Source organism: Hyperoodon ampullatus (genome assembly GCF_949752795.1).
Source record: "Hyperoodon ampullatus genome assembly, chromosome: 8".
Lineage (NCBI taxonomy): Eukaryota > Metazoa > Chordata > Mammalia > Artiodactyla > Ziphiidae > Hyperoodon > Hyperoodon ampullatus.
In genome coordinates, this window is record NC_136921.1 from 78,114,163 (window position 1) to 78,141,950 (window position 27,788).

Consider the following 27,788-nt stretch of genomic DNA (forward strand, 5'->3'; position numbering starts at 1 on the left):
AAATATAAACAACATAAAATTTTATTTTATTTTATTTTGGCTGTGCCACACAGCTTGTGTGATCTTAGTTCCACAACACAAAATTTTAAAAGAAGTATTCCCATAACCCAATAAACCACACTGACACACTCTGAAGTAAGTACAATCTAACTCTGAAGACCAGTTAGAGACTATTTTTCAACATGTTCCAAACAGTGATACCACATTTATTTCTGTTCTGTCCAAGTATTTTGCCAATGCTTGTGATCACTAAGGAAGTGATTGAAGATACATTTTTATTCTTCACTTTCTGTAAAAATAACATCTTACTTCCCTCTCAGGAACTATATCATCTCCCCTTACAATGACCATAGTCAGTTTGGGGAGGTCCTGGGTACCTCCATGCCAGAATTTTAGGAAGGAAAGAGAGCTTCTTGAATATATCTTCAAAAAAACACAAGGTGTCCTCAAATTTGGACCTGAACTGACAACTCTTTCTTGTCAGGAACTGAGTTTATATTCTTAAAAGAAATGTGCAGCCTATGAGGACAAACCACTTTCATCTACAAATGCATTTTAGGAGAGAAGTGATCCGATACGTTAAGCTTCTATTTAGTTCAAGTCAACTTGCAGAGGTTCTATATATATCTTTTCATTTTTAATATCTCTTTTTGAATGTAAGCTCCTTAGCACCACGTGGTAGGCATGATGGGGGGTGCTGTGCAGGTGAGAGCTGAAGCCTGAAGTGTTCCAGTGTTGTGTTGAGTAGGTCGTGAGTGGTAATTGTAAGACTCAACCTTGTCTGTCTCCAATGGCTAACCACGTGTTCTTCCCTCTGGTTCTTGATGCCTCTGCTGATTAATTCACAGTCATCAGCACTCTTGGATATCTGCCCTCAAGATATTGTTTCAAATGAGCAGTAAACCAACTCTAAAGTAATCAATACATTTCATAGGTAGCTTTTAGTTTATGTACCCATATCATTTAGTATCAATTATCTTCTGAAAGTTCTCTGCTCTTTATACTTACTTATACGCATTTTCCTCCCAGATATTGATTCTATATCAAGAAATATAGAATGAGCAGCCCTTTCAGATCTTTAGATTGGGGAGATTGGGATTAAATTGCTTTCAGCAAATTTTAAACTAGTCTATTGCACCATGGAGTCCTGAAGACTGGAATAGGCTCTCAGGCTCTGGATAACTGGAGTTAATTGTGTTTTCCAAAAAATGCTTACTCACTGACACACCAGAAAACTTCAAAGAGCTACAGGCAGGCAAATCCCTTACCATCAACACTTTATATAAAATGGGTCTTATAGACTAAGCCTGTGATTAAAGGAAAAGTTTTCAGAATCAATAGAAATGTCTACATGCATGAGCACAATATAAATTGTGACACGCTCTCAGGGCCTTGTCAGGAGATAAAAACGTTAAGTTATTTAGCTTGAGAATGAAGAAACTAAACAAGATTGAAAGGAGATTTAATAAATATTTAACTGTATGGGGGACATTATTATATAGATAATATTGTCAAGCTGTCCTTCATTTCTAGTGAGATCAAAATATGAGATTAACTTCAGGATAAGGGCTTTAGATTAAGTTGACAGAAGAACAGCTTGACTGTTATGGTTCTGATTATAGAAGAAGTCACCAGGAGAGTAATGAAGGACATTGCACTAATAAATTATCACCTATCTGTGAATGGTTTATTGTTCTGCAATCAGCCAGAGGATTCAACAGTTAGCTCAATTCAACAGATATTTATCAACCATGCTTTGCTAAAAGAATCTGCAGTTTGATAGAGAAAAAGGACAAATGTACCAATAAACACTGTACAGGGCAGATTTTGAAAATAAAGATCTTCCTTGATTTACAATGGGGTTACAGCCCAATAAACCCATTGTAAGTTGAAAATATCATAAGTTGAAAATGCATTTAATACATCTAACATACTGAACGTCATAGGTTAACCTAATCTACCTTAAACATGCTCAGAACACTTAACATTCATCTATGGTTGGGCAAAATCATCTAACAAAAGCTTATTTTACAGTAAACTGTTGAATATCTCATGTAATTTATTGAACACTGCACTGAAAGTGAAAAACAAAATGGTTGTAAGTGTATTGGCTGTTTCCCTCTTGACCGTGTGGCTGACTGGGAGTGGCGCTGCCCAGCATCACGAGGGAGCATCACAGCATATCGCTAGCTGGGAAAAGATCAAAATTCAAAATTTGAAGTATGGTTTCTTCTAAATGTGTATTGTTTCCGTACTATTGTAAAGTGAAAAAATCACAAATTGTTTCAACGTAAGTCAAGGACCATCTGTATAACAACAGGGAAGTGGCTTAGGAATTCAGGAAAGAAAGAAAACCTATATTTTTGAGGAAATCAAGAAAGAGTTCACACTGAATATCACTGAAGATTAACCTTGACAAAAAATGTAATTTAACAGATGAAAAAGTGGTGTGGTATAGTTGTGTGTGTGTGTGTGTGTGTTTGAGGATAGGGAAGTAAATTCCAATTAAGGAAAGGATATAAGCAAAAACACAAAAATGATGTACGTGAAAGAGAGGGTAGCTGAGTTCACTTGAAATATAGGGCAAGTTAAAGCTAGTAGAAGCTCTCCCATTGGGAGAGAATCCAGAAGGAAGAGGGCCAAGAAAAGAACTTGGATTAAGAAGGCAAAAGAAGGAAAAGAATCACATGGAAAATGCTCAAATGCTAGTTCATTAACTCAGTCATTCTTTCAACAAGTATTTGTTGAACACCTGCTATGAGGCAAGCACTGAAGCTTCAGGTGACTAAATATTTCCCATGGGGCTTACGATCTACAGGCAGATATCACTGATTAAATGATGATGCAAATCATATGGAAGTACAGCTGGAATAAATGCTGCAAAAGAGAGAAGCTGATGGGGAAGGCCAGGTTAGGGTAGTGAAGGAAAAGATGGTATGAGATAAGACTGAAGAGGTAGGCATAAACCTACCCTATGAAGAATTTAGGGAATGGGAAGTCTTTAGAGGGCTTTAAATGTGTGGGTGACATAAACATACCTGCATTTAGAAAAAAAAAAATCACCAGTGGTCCAGTGTGGAGAATAGATGGCAGAGGGCAAGTTGGGAAGGTGAGTTGAAATGTGTTTCAGTATTATGGTAGCTTGGTCCAGAGCTGCGGCTCTGAAGATGGAGAAAAGTGAAACAATAGAGACCTAGTTTGAAGAGTAAATGGATGTGTTGCAGGTGTCACTAACAAGACTTGTTACCAGGGTGGATGAAGAGGTTGAGAGATGGTTGGTTCCTAGATAGATCTATTTTGTGCAGTTTATAGAATGGTGATGCCATTTAGAGACACGGCAACTGATGGAGAGATAGATTTCCAGCAGGACATCATGATTTCAATTTAAGAAATGCTGAGTTTGAGCTGCCCTTGCGATTTCAAGTAGATGGCTTAATAGGCATTTGGATATATGAGACTGAAGCTCAGATGATCTGGGATTAAGATATAAATATGTATATCTCCTATGTGAAAATATAATTAAACTATGGGTATAAATGAGATTACTCAGGGAAAGAGTATGACATAGAATAAGAAAAGAAGAGGGCCTAGGATCAGGTCTTGAGAAACACTGTTGAGAGCTATCAATCAGAAACCATATCATTAGCTACTGAAAAAAGCAAAGGATTTGCCTTCTTAAAATCTGAATAAAGTTTATCCTTGAAATCAGAAGTATAATGAGCATTTAAGTAAGAAGAACTGATAACCACATGTTCTGCATTTAAATTTTAGAAAAGAATGAATTACCTTTCTCTCCTTCACTATCAAATGACAATCTCCTTCTTCGTAGTTTACAGTTGTCTCCTTCAGAATCATTCATGGACTGGGACTGTAATAAGAGATCAGCCTTTGTTAATGGAACGTGAAGATAAAATGGAAGATTATTCAATCTGAACACACGTATCATCATTAAACTCTTTACTATTTCATATTATTTCAACCACTTTGAGACTTAATTATTAGATTGCAGGCAAATAGCTACAATCCTTTGCTTAATAGTTTTCTCTAAATTATAAAATAGTCTGCTAGAATAATCCTAGTAGTTTCTCCACCTAATGGGGAAATCAGAATTATGGAAGTTATTTATCAGAAATGTTTGGGGATGATGTTGTCAACATTTAGAGACCGCATATTCCTTCATGTGGAATATATTTTATGTAACTTGGTAAAGTTAAAATAAAAATAATAATAATTTTAAAAATTGCAGAATCTGTATTACTACAGAGAAAAAAGGGTAAACTAATTATAGTTAGCTATATTGTTTAAATTACATGGTAATGATGGCAAGGTTAAATTTCACAAGAATAAATATAAGGTTGAATTCATAAACACTATGCTCTGAACCCTTGATTATTTTGTTCCCCATTCCTCCTTCCTCCCTCTCTTGTAAACAAAACTGGAAGTTTCCAAATAAATGAAAGACATGGAAGCTTCTGTTTTATTTGGTTGCTGCCTAAACTTTTTATGTAAATAAGTTATCTGAGGTAGATGCCTGTTGTTTTTCAAAGCAAAGTAAGAATGAGGTTGGTGACCTCAAAATGCAATTTGATAGAATTCTGAATTAAAATCATTATAAAAAGAATATACTCTTGGGAACTTGAACCTCTTACCACCTAATTATTTTTCAACTTTTCAGCTTTTTGAAAAGAAGTAACTATCTGAGATGGTGCTTCAGGTTATTGAATGGTACTCTTGTGACCTTAAAATCTTTGTCTCTCACAGCACCCTGGGAATGACTGTAACTCCAGGGAGAATGAAATATACCATGTTTTACCTAACTCTTGACTTGAGGATCTTTTATTTGTTAGCATTAAAATACACTGGCAAGTGTCAAAACATTTGGTTTCTGACAAAAAGGTATTTAGAAGTGGAGTTGGGGTTATGAGGTTTGGGGGGAAGGGGATGGAGGAATAATCTAGTAATAAATTGTGGGCTGCAAGATAAAATCTATATTCTTAGAATACTCATAGGTCATAAGGACACATTTTCATAGTGGAAGAGGGTGAGAGATATAAGGGCTATACTCTCAAAATTAATCCTAGGTGAAATCATATGTAGAATTATTTAAAATATTATTTCTAGTAGAGTATATGTTCTTCATTCTGTAGCATTAATTTTGACTCAGGTATAAGCCTGATTAATTTATACTTCTGCAATTTAGAAATTGTGTTAAATATGGACCTAAACTTTAAGAGTTTAATTTCTTCATAATTATTGAAAAGATATCGGTAAACAGTTTATGGTGTAAATAATAGCTGAGAGAATATTTTAACCTCTTTATAAGATAAACTCTTCTAGGCAATTTTCAATAGCCTAGAATCACCCATTTATTACAAATAATTGTCACACTCAATATAAACCAAGGCTATTATAAATCAAATATGTCACCCAAGAGTTTTAAAAGGTCAAATTTAATTGGACTACCAAAAATTATTCAATATACATGAAAGAAATTAGACTGAGTTCCTTCTCTATAATTGAGAAATTCCAATATTAAGTTAGCTTTTCCTTTCAAATATTCACAATTGGTTAAGTTTTTCTACACTGTTCCACTTGATCTTTCAGAGGTATTTGGGCAATCCAAGAATAAAATAAAATGTCAGAGTATAAAAGTAAGCAGGCAACATATACCTTTGCACTTTCATGCCGTAGGTTGAAAGTCAATTCTAGGTTCGTGAGAAAGTGATCAGAAAACTCAGGATACATATCCAAAACCTCTAGCAAGTCTTCTCTCTGGATCTTATGCAAGTCACAGTACGTGAGAGCTCTTACATCTGCATTAGACTTTCCAGGTTTGGCATAAAGATGAACCATTTCTCCAAATATATCATTTTTTCCTAGAAAAGACAAAAGCAGAAAAGGAAAAAAAGGAAATAAAAGGAATCTGAACTTAATGTTTTCCTTCTGAAAGTAGAAGGGGACCACTGACCAATCCCTGAACCAAAAATTTCATATGTAAGACCCTATAGCCAACAGACACTTGGGCAGCAAAAGTCCAATACCTTGTACTGGCTGCCTCAGTCATGTTTGTTCATTGACCGGAATTTTGTCTCTTAGAGCACTGGGCCTGGTATAATCCCCATTACTTCCTTGTTTTGATTCTTTGGCTAATCATCTGGAATGCAGCAAACACGGCTCTAGTCTGCTATGCCACACATTGCTAGAAAAGAGTCTTGCCAATAGTAGGTGTGGTCTAATTTTGTCAATCTAGGAATATGCGAAAGGCTGTGGAGAGTCAAATCTTAAAACTTTCTATCTCAGGATGGTCTCGGGAGGTGATGCCATACATGAGGTTTTGGTGGAACTCTTTTAACACTTAGAGGACTAGGGGTACAATTTGAACATACCCTGTTTCCTTTAGTAACCACTTTTGGATTTGCCCTTAATAAAGTTGCCCAATTGTTTAATAAATGTAGTTACATTTTCTCAAAAAAAAATACAGTCAGGCTTTTTTACTATATGGTCTATGGCCTTTCTTCTAAAAGTGTGTCCTTCCTGCTTTTTTCCCAAACCTGGGGTTATTTCACTGTCTGGCTTCTGATGGACACTCCCCCACCATCCCCTCTGCCTAGCCACATGTCACCTCTTTCCTGGGTGTCCTTCAATGATGCGGATGATAATGACAGCAAAAACAAACGCTTATTGAGGACTAAGTAGGTGTCAGGCACTGTGTCAAATGCTTAGGTGTATTATCTCACTTGATCCCCAAAATAACCTTATGAAAAAATTACTAATTATTATCCAAATTTTATGAATATGGAAAGAAGATTAAAGAGTGTAAACGGATTAGGTAAAGGTCACCTTCTTAGTTGGGTGAAGTAAAGGGAGGGAGAGAGTGGCCATGACTAAATCCCATGCATTCTGACTCCAGTCATAATCTTTGCACCCTTGATATATTTCATCTTCTCCCAATATTTTCCCTGAAAGTCATGGCCACTTAGATTTTTCTGTCTCTGAATGTCAAGACACTTAAAAATCGTACCTATGGAATACATGCATAATAACTACTGATGGATTATTGGTTACATAACTTTTAAAGGTAGTCAATGGCAGCATAAAATGTACCTTCTTCCATATATCCTGAAGCTTCTTTTCAGATTTAGAAAAAAACTCCCTGTATCTGTTACTTTAGCTTTTGGTAGACAAGTTCATATATACCTGACTATGGAAACTACCAAGACTTTTAAACAATAAAGTTCATGTAAAAGAAAAATGCTGTAATGTTCTTATTCTAAATGTGAATATAGTGGGGAGAAATCAGATGCCATATCTTTATATGAAAAATTAACATTGGAGCGAATACATTAACTGTAGTTTAAATAAATACTTAGCTTTTCAAAAATAGAATAAATAATCACTATTTCTGAGGATTTTAAGTGCAGATTTACATGGAAATGGAGACAGAAGGGGAGAATCTCTTGAAATTCTTTATAGTTTTGATACTTCATTATAGATATTATCAGAGAAAAGCTCTGAACTAAATTCAGCATGAGCTTCATATTTTAATTAGCTACGTGACTGTAAATGAGCAAAGAGTAAGCCAGTCACCATGTACAGCTTAACTACACTCTAAAATTATTATTTTATAAAGCAAGAAGGCTTGTTACCTTGCTGTAGAAGTTAGGGATGGCTGATTTGAAGATCAGGAATGCAATGATGTGTGTTCCTTCCCTGGCAACATACTAGAGCAAACTGTCAAAGCCAAATCTGGTGAAAATCCCACTTTATTGTGTAGCTCCTAAGTGATTTGAATATGTTTTTAGCCTGCTTATTGGATCGTAAACCAAATTGTGCATCTGGTCAATTTTGAAAACATTTTCAAAAGGCCCTCATAATAAAATTATCAAAATAAATAGGAATCTCTCAAACATCTTCATTCATGTATTGGATCCTGTGCTATGCCCATTTTGGTTCTGTGTAGCAGTGAAGAAAACAGAGAATATCCTTGTCCTTTTGGATGTTAACATCCAGAGTCAAGTGAAAGGAACTCACTGACTTATGTGCTCCTTATTTAAATAGAACCAGATTTAATCTGCAGGAAAAAAGAAGTGCACGTGTTCACAATCATTGGGGGTGGGTATTCTCATGGAGAGATGGAGGCTTAAACATACTGGCTAGGGTATGGGAGAGGACAACAACTGATCTCGTTTCTCTCTGCTCCCTTGTTCTTCCCCATTGTTCTAATATTCTAAAGAAATCTTACAAGTTCACAATGACTAAATTTATTTTTTGAAGAGGCAGATTGGACAGATGGACTTTCTTTTGCACCCAAACCAGTTTAACTTATTATTAATTTTCATTTCCTCACCACTTTTATCCCTAGGTGTTAAGTTTATAGCCCTATATTTCCCAGGTAAGGGCTCATATAATTCTGTTTGATGGGACACAGCAGGTAATGTGCACAGCAACTAGATGAAATTGATCAACATATAAACCCACTTCATGACAGGGCATTGGCACATGCTAGCAAGTATGCCTACTATGTATATATTTTATTTAAGGTGATAAGATCTCAGCATGAATCCAAGATCCTCTAACATGAAAAGGAAAATGTTGACTATTTTCATATATCTGGCCTCAAAGGCTTAAGTAGCTGCCAAGATGGAAGCATTTACACACCAGAGAAAAAGTGAGACTGTCAAGAAAACATATTTTCTGCGGGGTTAATTTGATTTGAATTGAATTTTAAATAAAGTTTTAAAATTACTCATCAGTCTTAGTACTCATAAATAAATAGGAAAGCCCTCTTTTCTATCATTTTAAACTATGCATTGCACTAGCTAATAATTGAATTTGTGACTATCCAATTCTAAAACACTCACCCAGAATAGCTACCACAATGTCATCTTTGAGGATTTCAATGGAGCCTCTGGATAAGAAATAAAGTGCAGTGAGGACGTCCCCACAGTGAACCAGCGTATCTCCCGGAGGTGCATGGGTGGTCTTGAACTTCATTGCCAAAGCTCTAAGGCAACCTTTACTTGCCCCTCGAAAGGCTTTGCAGTTTTGCAGCAAAGTCTGGTTGAGATGTAGACAAATGTCAGCCTGTAAACATTCTGGGAAACCCTTTAGGACCTGAAGAAAAAAAAAGATAGAGTTTCATACTACCGGCGCACAGGGTTACCACCACCTGAAATAAAGTATATTTCACGTTCACAGAACCGCAGGTGTAGTAAATGTCACACAGGAGTTCTTACAATGCTTCTACCTCGCCTACCTTAATGAATACTTGCTTTGCTGAACATGTCAGAATTTTAACTCAAATACTTGTTCTCTGAATTAACTGCAGGCATTCAGACGTAACACAAATGCTGTCTCATTAAAATGTAATGCCTACAACGTTTCACACTGCTTCTCATTTCCTGCATTATGTTATGTAGCACCATACCGTGAACAGATATAATGCAATGTGACAATTAATAAGACATAACTAATGAAGGGTGGTACAACTAGAAAGACAACCTTTAGAAGGAATCTCAAGTCAATTTGGACTACTATCTCTGGTACACATCTTCATTATAATTAGTAAAAATAATGATCCTGAAATAGCCATGGTATTTGTGTCATATACCAGAAAGGGTCATATACCATATTGTTGGCCCTTAGCTGACAATACTTGGAATATTTATGTTTCATATGCACATTATTAGCACTAAATATTTTGATAAGCACTGAAAATAGAGAAAGGGAAGGAGAAAAGCAAACTACTTTAAAACTGTAGTTCAGTTTTCAGAAATGGAAATTGTGCCAGAAGTTATGATGCATACATAAACCTCCTAACAGCTCTACTGTTTTGACAACCTATTCAGTGACTAAATTAAAACTTGTAACAAAAGATTAAACAATAGCTTGTGATGAGTGCTACTCAATTTAAATTGAATAAAATTTTACGTTATTAAAAAAAATGTCCAGTATACAATGGGTTAAGGATACTCAACTATTCTGTATGTGTCTTAGCTATTCTGGGTGGCATATAGAAATTTTAATTCTCAGGTTGACTTTCCTCTGTCAGTAAAAATGGATCCATTTAAATATGCTTTGGAGTAGAGGGAGAAGGCATTATATAGTGCTTAAAAATGTAATTTTAGGATTTCCTACCTTTTTGGGTCAACCTTCTTATTGCTGTCCACTATAGCTAAAAGTAATAATAAATTATTTGTGCAGATAATTCAAATGAATGTGGCCCATAGAGAAACTTCAGATTAGATCATATTTGAGTTAACTTACAATTTTTACTATGTTAAATATTAAAGTAACTACAGGGGTCCTGCATCTGCAGGACCACTGTGTGATGCAATTGGTCAGACTGATTGTGATGAGATACAAAAGGATCAATGAGAGACCTGAAACACAACAGCCACTGTTTCCAGTCTTATTTCCTTCATTGTAGAGTCACCCACAGAAATGGGTCAAGGGTGCTTTAGAAGAAAAGCCACAGAATATGAGTTCTTGTCATGAATTTGCCACAGGCTGATGCTTGTGCAAGTCACTTCATCCATCTGTGTTTCTTTGCCAGAGAATAAGAGCCTTTGCAATATTGGAATTTGTCATAAGTTACCAATAAATAGTGTGCTGATTGTAGGACCCTGCTCATCCAGCTCCAAACAGCCATAGAAACTCAGACTTTTATCTTAAAATTCCTGTATTACCTGGCGTAGACTCCCAAAAAAGGAGCTCTCCTCTGTCTGAGTTCCTAGGAACTCATCTGAAACCTCTCCCCTTAACCGTAACATTCAGGCTTCACCTCCAAGACTGGACACCGGTCCGATTGCCTGCTTAGACTGGAGACCTCTGCAGAAGGATAACTTGTCTTTGCTCATTTCTGCCTTTGGAGTTGGAGACTCTTTTCCCACGCTTTGCTGGGATCACAAACAACCCAGCTCCTCTCATGGAAGCAACCCTCTAGTTTGCTGATCCTTCTACCTGTCTAAACTAATCACATTCAATTCTTTGGCACGTGATGCTAGACTAGAGTTAAGCTAGGCTTGGACACTGTCTTCTGAAATGGGGCCACTTTATTTGGAGGTGCTATGGTAGGAACAAACCCCAGTTCACTGGCTTCTTTGCATACGATTTACTTTTCCTGCCTGAAGCCCACTATTGTGGTCTCAGTGTAACTCTCAGATGTCCCCATACAGATAAAAACATAAAGAACATTAGCCCAAGTAACAGATATGCCTATTTTTCTCTTAGGGTTTATCTATAAAGACATTTTATGTTTCACATAAATGGAGATATTGCTACCGTTATAGTAGTTGGAATGAGAATACTGAGCTTACAGCTGCTATTTCTGTCATTTTCCTGAAATTTCTCAATTATACTTTCTGAATATAGCCTGGATATAGAAGGAAAAATTGTGCACATGTCGTGTGTGTGTGTGTGTGTGTGTGTGTGTGTATTCGTGCTTTGAATTGGAAGATGCAGATGAGATGATGAGATAGAAGTAGGGGTTATTCACTTCTCGGGGTGCGATATGAGCTATGGAATCAGATAGGCATGAGCTGAAGTCCTAGTTCCATCCCTTACTAGCTGTGACTTTTGTCAAGTCAATTAAATTTTCTTGAGGTTCAGTTTCCTTTATTGTAAAAATAATATCTACCTCACAGGGTTGTGCCCACAATTAAATGTCATAATGAATGTAAATCATCCTGTGCATTGTAGATGTTCAGTGGAAAATTTACTTCTAGCTTTTTCTGCTTTTTTTTTCTCAAACATATTTATTGTTCCTAAAGAACTGTTACATTCTCTTTGCTAGAAATTGAGAGATACATGCCCAATGTATTCTTCTCGTTGGTCTCTTTAGTGAGTAGGAAATTCACCACTAAATTTTGTGTTCCATTGCCTCAAGAGAGTTTAAGAATTCTTTTTCCTTTCATCTCTCTAACTTTTGTTTCCTGTTTCTGACTTGTGTTAAATATTTTGGCTTACTTTCACTTAGGTTTTCACTGTGAATTGTCTTAAATCCTTTTTGAGAGTGGTCAGTTACTAAATCAATGTACAAATATGTTCTTGGAATTCCAATATTCTTAGAATCACCCACAAAACCTTAGGAGCACTTGAGAAAGTTTTTCAACATCATTCTCTTCTCAAGTGTCTTTACTATATGTTGTCAGCCCCTAACCTCAACCTTTTAGGAGTGGCAATCACTGGAGAGAATGACCTCTCGTAGGAGGTACCATAGAGTTCCATGGAGAGGACTTTGTTTGCATGGGGGGAAGATACACAGATCTTAGCATGAAGGACTTGTCTAGGTTAAGTAATTCTCCTGTGTTAGCCCTTAACTGACATTCTTAATTTTCTTAAGTCAGTTACATAGATCACTCAGGTAAAACTCAATAGAAGTTAAAATTTAATAATTGAATCTCTTCCTAGCCCAGAGGTTTGGATGTCTAAAATAAGTTAGCAGCATCGGAATTTGGCTTATGCCTAAGTAAAGGGATTTTAAAGTAGGAATTATAAGAGAGGGAGCTGTATTGGAACAGAGGTAGAAGAACATTGAAAAGAGTGGGAAGAAAGGATAAGTTTAAATGGATATTTATCCAAGGTACCCCTTTCCATTGGGCCCAGCCATTTCGCCTTTCTTGCTTCCAATGGATAATCCTTTTTTTTTATCAGGTTTGGTTCCTCTGCTAAATTACCTAACTTGGAACTTCCTCATTCAGCACTCAGATAGTGGCATTTTACTAGGCCTAGCAGATCTGTCTAAAAGACTATCTATGCCAAGTACACAAGTACAAACCAGGACACAAGCTGGTTTAATGATTATTATAGTCATGTTGCTACCCTCTATACAACCTTCTTGTTTGTCAAGCTCTGGAGCTGCTGTGAGGGTACTTAGCACCTTTCACTGTGCATCTGGAGCCATTGTTTTATGGAGTTAGCCTGTTTTCAAAGACTAAGGAGCATCACCCAGAATCAGTTTCATGGCCTGCAGCTTGGAAAAGCAGTCCTCATTCTTTTAGCAAATATTTATTAAGTATCTACTATATACTAAGCAGGCATGAGAGCATAACAATGAATAAAACATGTTCTGAAAATATCCCTGGTCCTCAAGCCTCTAAATGCTCAGATTAAAAAAAAATTATAGGGTTAATCATGATTTCCCACATTTTCAGGCCAAATCTGGACATTTATAACTCACATTTACAATACTAATTGTTGTTCAAAGGAACCCTCAAGGGAACAGTTAATTTAAGGTGAGTAAAGAGCTGTAATTTCACTTTTCTAAAGTTTCTGAAAGTTCCAGAACATTTTTTCAAGGCTGATAAAAATTCCATATCTTAATTATGATATAAAGTCACTTGAATATTTTATAAATGTAAGATTAACTTCCTTTTACTTGAATTTAGGTAGATAAAACTCTGTGGAACTCTCAAATTATGTAAGACAAATGAGACATTTGTTCTTTTAAGTGAGTATGAAGTGCTTTCTGTGATTATTAAAAGAAATCAATCCCATAACTTACCATTAGAGAGCCCAAAGTTTAGGGACATTCAAACAAGAACCACCCAACAACCACAAAACAAGACAGAAGTATTAAATCAAAGTAAAACTGAATAAATTATACAAAGAGAGAGCAAAAATGGAAATAACTATGCCATAGAAAACATTTATCAAACCCTATTATTCCTTCCTCAAATTTAAGATACAAGATTCAGTGTTTGCTGTTTCTTAGCCTGGATCGCAAAACTCTCTTTTGGTGGTATGTACACTTTCTAGGTTATGTTGGAAGGCATCAACAATTGAGTTTTTACCAAAAAAACACCCCCTTCCATAGTGTTTTGAAGTTTTGTACTTGCTTTTGAAAAAAATCAAAATATATTATCTAATAGATGCCCCTTATCTAGATAGTACTGGAAAGTTGACCTATGGTGTAATGAATGGTTTCTGGTTTGTTTCACTTAGCACAGCTGCAGAGGGGGACATTCCTAAAGAGAGGCTAAAAAGGGCACATTGAGAAAGACAATCTGAGTGTGGCAAATGGTTCCCCTAAATAGCAAAATAATCATAGAAACAACTTTGGTAACTGTGATAACTGACATTAGGAAATTTTCTGGGGAAATTCATTGGGTCATTAAATACATGTAAATCTTGACAAATTAAGATTAATCAAAACAGAAATTAACATTCCTTATGAAACACTAAACCTCAAGCATGATTATTAAGTACATTATGCAAGAAATATATCAAATCTTAAATTTCTGCCCTAGAGTACAACCTTAATATTTTATAGCATTTTTTATTCTAATAGAATTATTGCTTGCTATGTGAACACTCTAGGCTTGATAAATCTTTAGCACTTAAAATGTACTGAACCTTGCTTTTTGTTGTTTCTACAAGTTAATATTCTTCTTTAATGGATTCCATAATTTTGAGGTCATCCCAGATTATATTATTTCTATGATTATGTTTTATCATTAAGTGATAGGAAGCAGATATTTTTCATATTTCCTTGGCGATTACACGTTTAACCACTAATCAAGATAGGTAGATTCTTTTGGTAGTTTTAAACATATAAATATATATAGCCCTGGTCTGAAGCTCAAATTGCTTTTTCATCTACTTTCTTATTTTACTTTCATGTGGCTTATTATTTTATTGCATAGGTCCATCGTATCTGGCCAGATTGCTGGCAAAGCAGGATATTGTAGAATCCATGACTAAGGGCTTTGATAAGCCTTGGGAAAATTAACTAATTTTCTACATGCACCTTTTCAACATATATCATATGGTTACATAATTTAGGAAAAAAACATGAGCAGAACAAAATCTTACTGCACATAGACATGGAAAACAATGTCATAAATCCTCAACAAGTTCTGGTGCAAGTAAAGGTTCCTTGAAAAATGAAACAGAGTCCTCCCTCCTGCATCTTCCCCCACCCCTGCAGTCTCCATCCCCAGTTAACAGCATAACTATGAGATGTTCCTTTGCTTTCAGAAGGACACTCAAAGTTTAACCTGGCCCCAATTAAGTCGGGGCCTAGGATGAGTTGGAGTGTGGGTGATGATGTGTAGGCAGGGGGGATTTATTACTTTTGCATACATATTCTTGCTACTCCAACTCTGGAGTCCTTCTGCTATATCAGCAAAAACCTGACTTAAAAGGGTGCATTAGGATTTCTGAAATACGGCCGCAGGGGAAAACCTTGGAACTCACTAGGGTTTCTAAAGGTAACAGGAGGGATCAGCATCCTGAGAAGCAATTTCAGGACCTTCCCCTCAACTGCCCAGTTACTTGAGAGAGGGAATGAAGGAGGGGATGGACAGAATTTAACCACAGTGGATGAATGGACTTTTTTTGCAAATACTTTTTTACAAGTGGATTGATTGTAGATGATCTGAGCTTGCTTACAAAGTAGGGAAAAAGGAGGTGCAATCTGCCAGGTGATGAAAAGAGTGATTTAAGTACAACTTCACACTTGATATACCATTTTGAACTTGGACCTAGTTGTATATTTCAGAGAAATTTCTCATGTATAATATTTTAAAATCAAATCCTCTTTTGATTCATCAACTTTATATAAGGAATATAGAATGGTGATTTCCCCCATTTTTCATGTGAAAGCTGAAGTATAAGTGCATTAAGGGATTTTATTTGTGGAAGAATTGACTCTAAACTTACTCCAGGATTCTTTCAACTATTGTGACTTGCCATAACTGTTCATCAGATTGGATTTCAAAAGTTGTTACTAGTATGGTGAAATACAAAATGTTTCCCACTCATTTTATTTATTGGTTTATCAGTAAGTAAGAAAGAATAAAAATGTAGCATAAAGGCCATTTTCTTTTTGTACCAGTTAGGGAATTTGTTCCTCAGAAAGATTAAGGCTAGACAGCAATTCAATTGCTTTCCAAGGAAACTGATGGTTGTATCAGCAATTATATAACTTTTGCAAAATAGCAGAAGCTCTCAAAATAGTAGACGTTCTCTTCCTCCACCTATTAGATTCCGCTTCTGTAAAATATGTTGATTCTCATTACCCAACGCTCTGAATGTTACATATTGTTGTGTCCCTACACATTTCTACTTCTACCAGTTGAGTTACAAACCAGCTGCATATGTTCTGAGACCTATTAATGTCAGCTGTACTTGTTCATGAAATTATGTAATTCTATCGTACTACACATAAAAAATGAAATAAGTATGTGTAAAGAAAGAGAGCAGGGTTGCCCCATCCCCATGAAAATAAAGCTAAATGCTTTGGAAAACCTTTATAAAGGTGAATCATTTTAAACAAATGCAACCATAGATAATTTTTGCACTACATGTGAGTGTTTAAATATTTATAATAGTAGAAAAGTTTATATAGTCCCTTAACTCTGACTGTAATCCAAAAAACAAGAAAAAAATTACTAAAATGTGACTAAAAAAATCAGAAGTACGTGAAAATTAAGGACCACACTCTATGATAACCTTTGGATCCAAAAAGAAATAATATACAAAGCAACAGAAGGAGAACATTTCATGTCAAAACCCATGGAACCACAGAAAAACTTGCATTGAAAGGAAAATATATAGTCTTAACGTCTTAGATATTACAGAAGGAAAGACTCAAACAATAAAAAACCTTAAAACAACTGTTAAGAATAATAGGACAATACAAAGAAATAAAAAAGAGGGTAATGAAGGCAAATTCTGAAAATGAAAAGAATAGTAGCATAGCAAGAATAAATTAATCCAAAGGCTAATTCCTTGAAAAAGATCTAGTGAAATAAATGAATCTTTTAAAGGCCTGTTACAGGAAAGAACAAAAATATACAAATTTAGCAATGATAAGGCAGATGTACCTACTTATAAAGAAAAGACTGAATAAATGAATTAAAAGAGAATCCTACAAGCAACTTTGTAACAACTTTGAAAGCCTAGATTAAATGGATGAATTTTTCACAAAATATGAATCACCAATATTGACTAAGAAAGAAATATAAAAAATAATTACCATAGTAGAGTTAGAATAGTGATTAAAGAACTACCATTAAAACCACCAGGAACACATGGCTTAACAGATGATTTCTTTCTAACATTTAAAGAGCACATAGGGAGACCTTCAAGATGGCGGAAGAGTAAGACGTGGAGATCACCTTCCTCCCCACAAATACATCAGAAGTACATCTAATACGACCCAGCAATCCTACTACTGGGCATATACCCTGAGAAAACCATAATTCAAAAGGAGTCATGTACCACAATGTTCATTGCAGCTCTATTTACGATAGCCAGGACATGGAAGCAACCTAAGTGTCCATTGACAGATGAATGGATAAAGAAGATGTAGCACATATATACAATAGAATATTACTCAGCCATAAAAAGAAACGAAATTGAGTTATTTGTAGTGAGGTGGATGGACCTAGAGTCTGTCATACAGAGTGAAGTAAGTCAGAAAGAGAAAAACAAATACCGTATGCTAACACATATATATGGAATTAAAAAAAAAAAAAGGTTCTGAAGAACCTAGGGGCAGGCCAGGAATAAAGACACAGACGTAGAGAATGGACTTGAGGACACAAGGATGGGGAAGGGTAAGGTGGGACGAAGTGAGAGAGTGGCATGGACATATATACACTACCAAATGTAAAATAGATAGCTAGTGGGAAGCAGCCGCATAGCACAGGGAGATCAGCTCGGTGCTTTGTGACCACCTGGAGAGGTGGCATAGGGAGTGTGGGAGGCAGACACAAGAAGGAGGGGATATGGAGGATATATGTATATGTATAGCTGATTCACTTTGTTATACAGCAGCAACTAACACAACATTGTAAAGAAATTATACTCCAATAAAGATGTTTTAAAAAAGGGAAAAGTAAATAACAATAAAGTGGATTTAAATAATAAAAAAGAGCTTATAACTATAGATCAACATCACTATAAAATAGTTGCAAAATTCTAAATAATTTACTAGTTGATAAACTCAACAAAGTATCAAAAAAATCTATGACCAAGTAGGATTTATTTGAGGAATGCAAGGATATTTTTAAAGTATTAGTGTTAATGGTGAAGCTATTTTCATAAAGTCAGCTATTACTATTTGAAATTTTTTTGGAGAATCTAGTGAACTAATAAAGAAAATAAATAGTATTTTTTTAAAAAAGAGAATGAATTTATCTCTTTTTGTTGCTGATAAAATTGCATACCTAGAACATCCAAGAGTTAATAGAACAAACAAAAAAAGAAGGAGGCAAATAATTTGTTAAGGTGGCTATAAGGAAAATAAATAGTTTAACTATATATTATTTATAAGCAGGTAAAAATGGAAATGTGTAATATATTTCATTTGTTTGACTAAGCTATATAAATTTAAGAATAAATTTAATAACAAAGGTAAGAATTTCTAAGAACATTATAAAATCTTGTTGAAGGAGATGTAATTTTTTAGGATCTAAATCAGTGGCTCTCAATCCTGGCTACATGTTAGAATAGACAAATAAAAATACTGATGCTCTGACTTAGTTATAAGCAATTCTGGTTTAATTGTTGTAGGGTGGGTCTGAAGCACAAAATTTGTTTAACATATTTCAGATGATTTTAACGTGGGGCAAAGATGAGAATTTAATATTGAAATTTCAAAATTATGTAAAAATTAATATAAAATTCATAGAAAGGAAAAGGTTAGCAACAGGAATACAGTCCATTCTCTATCCTTGCTGAGGAATACCGGGAAAGAAAAGTGACCAGCTAATGACAAAGATTAGTGACCTGCTCCTGGCAAGCACACTAAGGGTGTGGGGCAGCTCCTATCTATGGAGTGTTTTTGGCAGGATGTGTCTAGTTTAAATTGCTTATGATAAACAAAACTTTCATCAGTAGATTTTGGTGTTTTTTTACCGTCATCTTAGATCCTTTTATTTTACATTATTTAAATCTTGTGTTTGATTAGGATAGTGAACAAGCTGTGACAAAATTCAGTATATGTTAGATTAACTAAAAGTAATGTTGCATAGAAGTTTTACAAAAGAAATGTTGCCTGGTTTTAACATATACTATTGACAGGGAAATGCAGCATGACCTGGCTGTGAATGGTGTTAATAACCTGTTCAGGTAGAAGTAGGTGTGATAAAGATCCTGCTGCCCAACTTTATAGAATGAGCTGCCTTTTATCTATCTTCTACCCAGAGCTAGACTTTTCTCTACTGTTTCTTCACTGATGATACAGAAGTTGGGAAGTATTCAGTCACATCCATCCACTCACCCACCAACAATTTCCCATTAAAGTGAATCCCTGTGTTCATTCCTCACTCATAAGAAATAAATTTCAAAGGCAGCTTGTACTGGAATAAACTGATCTGAGGGCTTGCAAAGCACTTGGTATCTTCTTAAGATCTTGGAGTCTTTAAATTATAGCTCATATTATTTTTACTATTATTGTTATTTTACTTTATTAATAACTGTTAAGCTAATGTTCTTTCAAAAGCAGATTTGTTTTAATGTCATCAATAAACATATAGGACATGACTTTCTGGAAAATGTCATGTAAGCTATGTAACTTCCAGACTATAAAATGTGAATGTTTAATGACCAAAAAAGTTTCATTCTGCTTAAGTGTTATGTCATTAATACACAGTTTAGGGACCTCCCATGTTAAATCTGAGACAGAACACATACTAATATGCAAAGAAGGATCTCTATGCTTTACTTATGCCTTATGATTTCATATATTCTTGAAATTATTAGTAAACTTTAATATTGGTTACAAGTTCTGATTTTTGTGTGCCAGATTTGACAACCTGATCTTTGGGTTGTCTCAAAAGCCCAACATGGAGTTTGTTGTAAATGAGTTAAAATAGTCATATATTTTATATGGAAGAATAAATACTCTCAAATGCCCCCCAAAATAAGAAAAACAAGATTAGTAAGAGTTGACCTATCTTGTCAGAAACTGAAGTATGGTATAAAGCCACTAAGTATAAATCTTCATTATATTGCCATAGGAATGGACAAATAGAGTCAACTTGGGAGTAAAGATATGTATTCCAATTATACTTAATAATTTAATGTGTAAATCAGGTGGTATTTAAAATCAACAGAAAAAGTACTATCTTCTATTCATGTGAAGAAAATTACAGAACTACATTTCAAACAGATTCAGAATTTTCTTCCAAATCATATAACAAAACTTAAAACCTAGGAAACTACTTGTACAATCCATAGGTTTAGTGAGACATTTGTAAAACAGGACAGGATCTCTGAACTATACAAGAAAAGTTGACTAATTGGATGATATTAAAAAACAAAAAAAACTTTACAATTCAAAAGATACCCTAAACAAAACCAGCATATTGAAAAGAGATTAGGAACAAATTGCAATATAGATGACAGATAAAGTGTCAATGAACTCTTTGTCTATAAATTATAAAGAGTTCTTAAAAAATGAGAAGAAGGGCTTCCCTGGTGGCTCACTGGTTGAGAATCTGCCTGCCAATGCGGGGGACATGGGTTCAATCCCTGGTCCGGGAAGATCCCACATGCTGCGGAGCAACTAAGCCTGTGCGCCACAACTACTGACCTTGAGCTCTAGATCCCGCGAACCACAACTACTGAGCCTGCGTGCCACAACTACTGAAGCCCGTGCGCCTAGAGCCTGTGCTCCGCAACAAGAGAAGCCTCCGCAATGAGAAGCCCGCGCTCGCCGCAAATAGAGAAAGCCCGCGCACAGCAATGAAGACCCAATGCAGCCAAAAATAAACTAAATTAATCAATTAATTTTAAAAAAATGAGAAGAAAAAAGTAACCAAAACTATGCAAACATGTTATGAATAAGTAATTCATAGAAAAATACATCTTGATTAACTATTCTTACTTTATTATAATGCTCTGACCTCATTGCTGGTGTTACCTACTGTTAAATATTAAGCACAGCTCCTAGATAACGCAGATAAAATCAGAGTTAGAATCTGGGCCAAAGCGCCCATCTTAGAAAACACTACTAAGGCCCAATTTTCCCACCGTCCACATATTGTGACTCACAGTCAAAACTAGATAATGTCTCGACATGGACCTCTATGATTCCAGTACAATAATTACACCTGTGTGGACTGAGTCTTTGGTTTTCCCTTCCACTATGGTAGGTGTTTCTAACTACCGATTTGTTTCAGTTTCATGTGTATTGTAGAGCACTCTGATCTAAGGAGATGACCTGTAGAGTGGGAAAAATTATCTACAGCACATATGTGAATGATTTAGCATGGCTCCAGAGCATAAAAATGCACTATATGAGGTGCTGGACCCCAAGTGGGGAAGATTCTTATCAGATGGTCCCTAAGATGAGTGTAGAGTTCTGCTGGGGGTAGCCCACTTGATTAATAGGAGCCCAAGATGCAAACTAAAATAGGTTCTTTAGGAATATCTGGCACGAAAGAGGCATGATTATATATATTTTTCCATCCAGATTCAACTCCATGGATAGCAATGTGTCTAAACCAAGAAAAACAATTAAAATATATATACTTTTCCTGAGTCTGATGCCTTAAGGCTATATAATCAATTGGATTAGATGAACTACTTGTGCTTATTTTCACCTTTAAAAAATGATTTAAAATATCTGGTATATTGGGTGGAACTTTACATATCCATTTTCAATATAAATCCTCAGGCTATTGGTAATGTCTCAGAAAATTCTTTAACTAAAGTAAATATTGGACTTTTATTTTGGGAGAAATTGTGAATGGTTTGATTTTATTAGGTTTGATAAGTGCTGAGTTCCTCTAATATTTTAATTTAATGGACCTAAATTCATATTTCCAAAGAATATTTTAAAAATGAACTTTGATGTCTCTAATTTTTATTATTGGCTAAACCTGTGTTGAGTATTAATGGATCCTAAACTGAATTGAGCTTGAATTACTCCTGTGCTTCTACTACTCCAGAGAAAGTATTTGGAAACACATCACACTCTTCAGCATAAGAAATTGCACTCGAGTCCTGTTTGAATAGTGCCATAATTCTTAAAAGTTGAAAAACAACTTGAGATATCATTTCCACCATCCTACTACTGTGAGAGGAACATTATTAACAAATAGAGACACTGAAGCATAGAAGTGTGTTCATCGCCTCAGCATGGTATTTCTGAAATGACTCTTTTTCATGTGTAAAGCCCCAGACCATGCTGTCATTATTTTTCTTGACTCAGGAATGGCTAAAGATCAGATCCCACTGTTGATGAACTTGCTTTGCATTAAAACAGCACGGTGTCAGATGTAAATAAGTCTTTCTTGTTGATGGTTCGAGGCCAGGCTGAAGTGACCATCATCATTTGTGAAACATGATTGAGCATATACAATTTGTAACCTGAAAATACCAGATGCTTGTCTTAAGCTTGATATTGTTCATGTCAGGGGGCTCCAGATGGTATTTGTTGTGTTCTGTGGCATTTTTGAGACCTTAGGATAAATAGCCTTGGGGAAAAATAGGAAGGACATGCGACTTGCCCTTTCTTAAGCACCTGTGGTTCAGGTGCTGGCTACAGTTGGTAAGTATGTGTGTTAATCGTAGATTTCTTGTGAGTGCAAAATTTTACTACCTATCCAGTTTTTGCAGAGCCAGGCAATTCCTATCAACTAATCAGCATGGAGATGAAAACACTTTTTAAGGTGCATTGTAAACAGCATTACTTTAATTCCACTCCTAAGTAGTAACTAAGTATTTCGTTACAGAAAACTAAAAGATGTCACCAATCCTCAGGGTCATTATCATTTAAATGCAGGTTTTTGCCAATCTCCATGCTCCCTTTTTAAATGGGTAGATTTACTTGTTAGGCCATTTGGACCTAAGTGTAGAGAAGAAGCGTGTGTCTTTCAAATTAGGCAATATTTGTAAAGCTTTCTGTACCTTGACTGTTAATTTTGAACCGATGCTTTTTTGTTAAACTATTACTGGTCAAATAAAAAATATCAATCTAAATTGTAGGCTCACCTATGCAAAAATTGTATTATGCTGTTGATATCTTTAAACATGAGTGATTTTATTTTCTGCAGCCTTCTTGAAAACAGGGTCCCCATTGGAGGGGTGGTCAGACATGACGGGCATCATATTTGTAGTCATTTTATTTTAGCTCTATGATGAACTAGTCAAAGATTTTTCATTGTATTTATCAACTTCAGTATAGAAGGGTCATTAGAAAAAGGTAAAGAGGGATAAAAATATTATGGTAGAGACAAGCCATGTTATTTTATAAATTTTGCTTTATATTTCCTATGGGGTTTAATGTCACAAGGATTATTTTATCTGAGTTGCTTAATTGGACATACTGAAAGAGCTTGAAATTACATTTCACTATGGTGTATCAAAACAGGACATGAGTGGAGTGTATTTGAATGTGAAGGTCTGGCACAGATAAAGTTATTTAAATCAGTATAGAGAATGGATGCAACAAAATTTTTGATGGAGTAGAGTTAGATTGTAGATGCAGGTTAATATTAGTAGTTACTAGTTAAATAGATAGTAGTTAGTAGTAGTAGTAAGTAGTTAGTAGTAGTAGTTATGATCAGTAGTCAGAGTTAGCAGATAGCAGAGGAGCAGGAAAAGAGTCACGGAAGGAAATGAAATCAGATTTTTATTAAAATGCTCCTTAGAAATAACATCAGCCTCATGAAGTAGGAATTTCTATTAAACAATATGTCATTCTTCATTACTTTCCTTTCCATTTTGATTGGCTTTGCTTGTTGGGTCCATTATAAGTGTATGTTTTGTTACTCAGAGTCCTACTGTGATTCTAAGCAATTTTAGCTGACTAGGTTGACTCTTGATCGAAATCTCTAAAAATTCTCCCTTGTTCAACTCTTCTCCTACCCTACACCCTCTCTTTTCTGAGGAATTCATTTAGTCTCTGCTTGATCAAGGAGACTGGACCATGTAGTACAAGTGCCATTGGGCCTTCCCCTTTATTCCTCAAAATGAATGCCATCACCATTTTTCTATTCTCTCCTGCTTATCTTTAAGGAAACCTCACCTATCTGCCTTGCTGAAGAATTTATTTCTCTTTCTAGGTTCTTATTCCAACTCCTTTCTACAACTGTTTCCCAAGTTTTTCTCCATTAATGCCCCAGACTAAAAAAATACTCAATTGTTCCCCTTTCTTCCTAAAATAAATTAAACAAAATTGTTTCTGGATTACCTGCCTTAATTCTGCCCTGGATGTCACAAATATGTGCCTCTATTCCTGTCCTTGTCTTTACCTGAAATGATCCCCTTGGGTTCTCTGCTTTCCACAGTTCTACCACTCACTTAGTTCTGTGGTTTTTGAATAATATTCGAAGCAGAATAAAATGTTCCATAAAGCAGACTCCGAGGGAGCAGGAGAGTAGGCAGCAAGTAGGTTAGACTCTACATCCTCAAGCAGAAAAACTTCCAGGATAATTGTTTTACACATTTAGCAAATGCAGTTTTGGCACTTTAAAACTATTTGAAAATGACATGTTGAATGAAATTGCTGAGAGGCTAAGTGACTTGTCCAAGAAAAGTGGCGTATTGAGAGCTAGTACTTGGGTCTTCTGAATTTTTATTCTGTATTTTTTTTCTATTATTCAGGCATTACTATGGGGGCATTTTTAGGTAAGGAATAACATTTTTCATTGAATGTTCATAAAGGCTTTTCTTCCATGCAAATATAATTTAAAATTATGGAGTGGTTTCTGTCATAAGTGATTTATTTCTCTCCATCCAGAATGATGGATAGACCATGGTTATTGGTGCCTTTATTCATTCAAGCCATGCTCCTCTGTGTGCATGGCTCGATTCTACAACGACATGGAAGGTGATTTTCTGTGTTTGGCAATGTTGTAATTAAAATCACCTGAAAGTTTCAGGTTGGGTTATAAGAAAGCATTAACTTGGGGAAATTCGTTGAGATGCTTTCAGTCCTAATCTGAGAAAGTACTGCAGAAGGGAAAGGACTTTCCAGACTTTACCTAGGGACATTTTTGAGCTAATTTTTACTACTTCTAAGCCTGACATAATATGCAAAAGAACACCTTCCTTTCACTAGCTTCATTATCCTGACCCCTTTCCTTTTGCAACCTGAATCATTTGGTTCAACTGAAAGGAAGCCCATAAGTGTTCCCAGAATGCTTTTGGTTCTGGAACATTCTGGTAATAGCTGTTTCACAAAAAGCAAAAGATGCAGGGAATAAGAAATATGGCTACATATTCTTTCTTATGGAGTAAGGAATTTGGCTACAATTCTTTCTTATGTTTTGTGATCTACCAAGGAATCAAATATTTTGGGTTATGAAAAATAATTTTAGGTCAATTAATCGAGTGTGACTGAACATCTTATACTTCATTTGGACATAGTTAAACAGCAAAAATGACCTGAAATGTTTCATGAGAAATTATGTTTAAGGTTATACTTAAATGAAATAACATGGAATGCTGATGTAAAATACAACAGTATGGTGTACTTTTATGTATCACAATACATAAAGTTAAATCACTTTAAATTGTTATTAAATTACAATTTAGTTAACAATAAACTAACAAGACAGGGATTTAACGATGTGCTGTTAGAGGTAAAAAATCCACTTAGATTTTTTTTTTAACCTCTCAATAGTCTAAGAGTACAGTTGCTTTATTCTAATCAACTTTCTTTTGCACATTGTTCTTAAATATCAAGCATCTTCGATTTGCTGAGTTTTCAGAGTTATGTTGCACTTTGATTTTTTACTCACATTGCAGTCACAAGATGAGAAATGTAGACACTGTGTACAAACAAGAAGTTCGTGCAAAGTCAAGCTCTCAAAACCACATGCAAGACTTAGTGGCACATGGTTTAGAGCTCACACACTCCAGGATCATGTGAGACAGGCATGCAGATGAGAGGAAAGAAAAGCACCTACATCATGAAAATAGAGGATGATGAAAGAGAATGACATTTTCTTTATGACAGTTATCTAATGCAAACCGTATACCCATAACCTTTACCAGAGTGAAGGAAGGGACAGATAAGTGACTTTTTGTGGGGAGGGGGAAACTTTATATAAACAGTATTAGAGGTCAAGTCGTTGTTAAAGTTAAGGATTTCTATTCTGTACTTGGCCTCTTCCAAGTTATCTTTCCCAGTTTCTTGCTTTGTATTTCCTCTGCTACATCATGCAAAAAAAATCAGAACTAACATTGGAAATCATTTAACAAGCTCTAAACCTGACAGATAACAAGGGTGATCTCCACAATTTACACGAGAATTAAATTGGATATAAATACCTCCTGTTCTTACCGGTGGGTGTTGTGATTCCATGTATTAAGGTGTGAAGCAGACAGGAAAGAGATAAATCTTTCATAAGTACATTGTAAATAGGCAAGTGGTATATAAACCATATTCATAGGTAATAGAGTCAAACAATGAAAGGTAAATAGTTTTCACAAAATAGACTTTATCACACAAAAAAAATGGTCATGAAACTTGAGTTATATGGAGAGGGGAAGTGAAATAAATAATTGTTTTACTATGGTTATTGAAATAATCTGGCAGTATGGAACAACAAAATTGAGCGACATGTGTTTTGATTAAAAATTCTTGACACTGCTTCAGCCAACCCAGCATTAGAGAATCCCCAATAGTTTCTGAATGCTGATATCTTCATTAAACAATAATATGGATAGAAGTACATAAAAGTGACCAATTTTTAGGTACTTTCTTATGAGATTAAAGTGTTACCTTGGTGAGATCAATTTATCAAATGAATTTTCACAAGTAACTTTGGGATAATCAGAAATAACTCATGGGATTCAGTTATGGCTTTGTATGAAATGTGCTGATTGATTAGCTCTTCAAATTAAAAATTTTATAATGGCATGCCCTTACTTCTCCATCAAATAAATCATGCACAGCTATGATAAACATCATATAAAAATATATCTTTCAAACTGGGCAATATTTGCAATGCTTTCTGTACCTTAACTGCTAATTTTGAACCTTTCATTTTTTTGTTAGGATATTGCTGATCAAATAAAAAAAGTCAATCTAAATTGCATAGGCTCACTTATGCAAAAGTTGTATCATGCTGTTGATGTCGTTAAATTTTAAAATTCCATTTTCTGAAGAATTTTTAGAAACAGGATCCTTGCCCAATAGAGGAGTAGCTAGATGAGAAGGTACTATAATTCTAATCTTTTTTTTTAATAGGTCTATGGTATGCTATATAGCTTGTATTTATCTTATAATTTATCTTTAGTAATCAATCTCTATAGCCAAATAGCTAGGTCAAAAAGATGTATGCAATTCTCCTAATAATAAAAGAAGCTCTTTGGATCAATTAATCTTATTAGTTGTATTGATTTTTGAGCACTGATAAAGGAGGGAAGGGTTATGAAAAGTGATTGTTGATGTTGAATTTGCTTGAGTTATGAAGGAATCCATATTTCCCCCTTGAAAGGAAAGATGCATTAAACCAGGTAAAGTAAAAGGGCACATAGTTAATTGATTAAAATATAGAAAAATTGTCCTTAACAGAAACATGAAACTTCCTATTATAAAATGTTGATGATATACTTAAGCTCCTTAACCTCTCCCACAAATCCTCAAAATGTCCTACTTTTAAAAAATATTTCTGTTTGGGGGCATTATAGTTATTATTGTTTACTTGTAATGTCTTAATGCACATGGGTCCACCTATTATTTTGGGTGCTGGCAGCTAAGCCAAGTGGTGAAAGCCCAAGTCCCAACTTAGCAATGCCCTCCCTAACCAGAAGTGGGAGCTCTAATACACACAGTTATATCAGTTTGCATCATGTTATAATGCCTTTGCCACACAGTG

The 27,788-nt window shown here is 35.2% G+C and overlaps 1 protein-coding gene across 2 annotated transcripts in view; it reads right to left on the bottom strand.

The window, feature by feature from the left end:
* KCNH7 (potassium voltage-gated channel subfamily H member 7) overlaps nucleotides 1–27,788 on the bottom strand; it is a gene marked incomplete at both ends in the record, with an annotated part of 461,489 nt that overhangs the window by 21,035 nt on the left and 412,666 nt on the right. Inside the window, 3 exons of one of the 2 annotated variants that reach the window (XM_079709750.1) lie at nucleotides 3,787–3,868; nucleotides 5,671–5,876; nucleotides 8,862–9,114. In XM_079709750.1, the coding sequence (XP_079565876.1) occupies nucleotides 3,787–3,868; nucleotides 5,671–5,876; nucleotides 8,862–9,114 (541 nt within the window). Of the gene's footprint in view, nucleotides 1–3,786; nucleotides 3,887–5,670; nucleotides 5,877–8,861; nucleotides 9,115–27,788 lie in introns of both variants that reach the window. The other variant, XM_079709749.1, reaches the window with a different exon arrangement.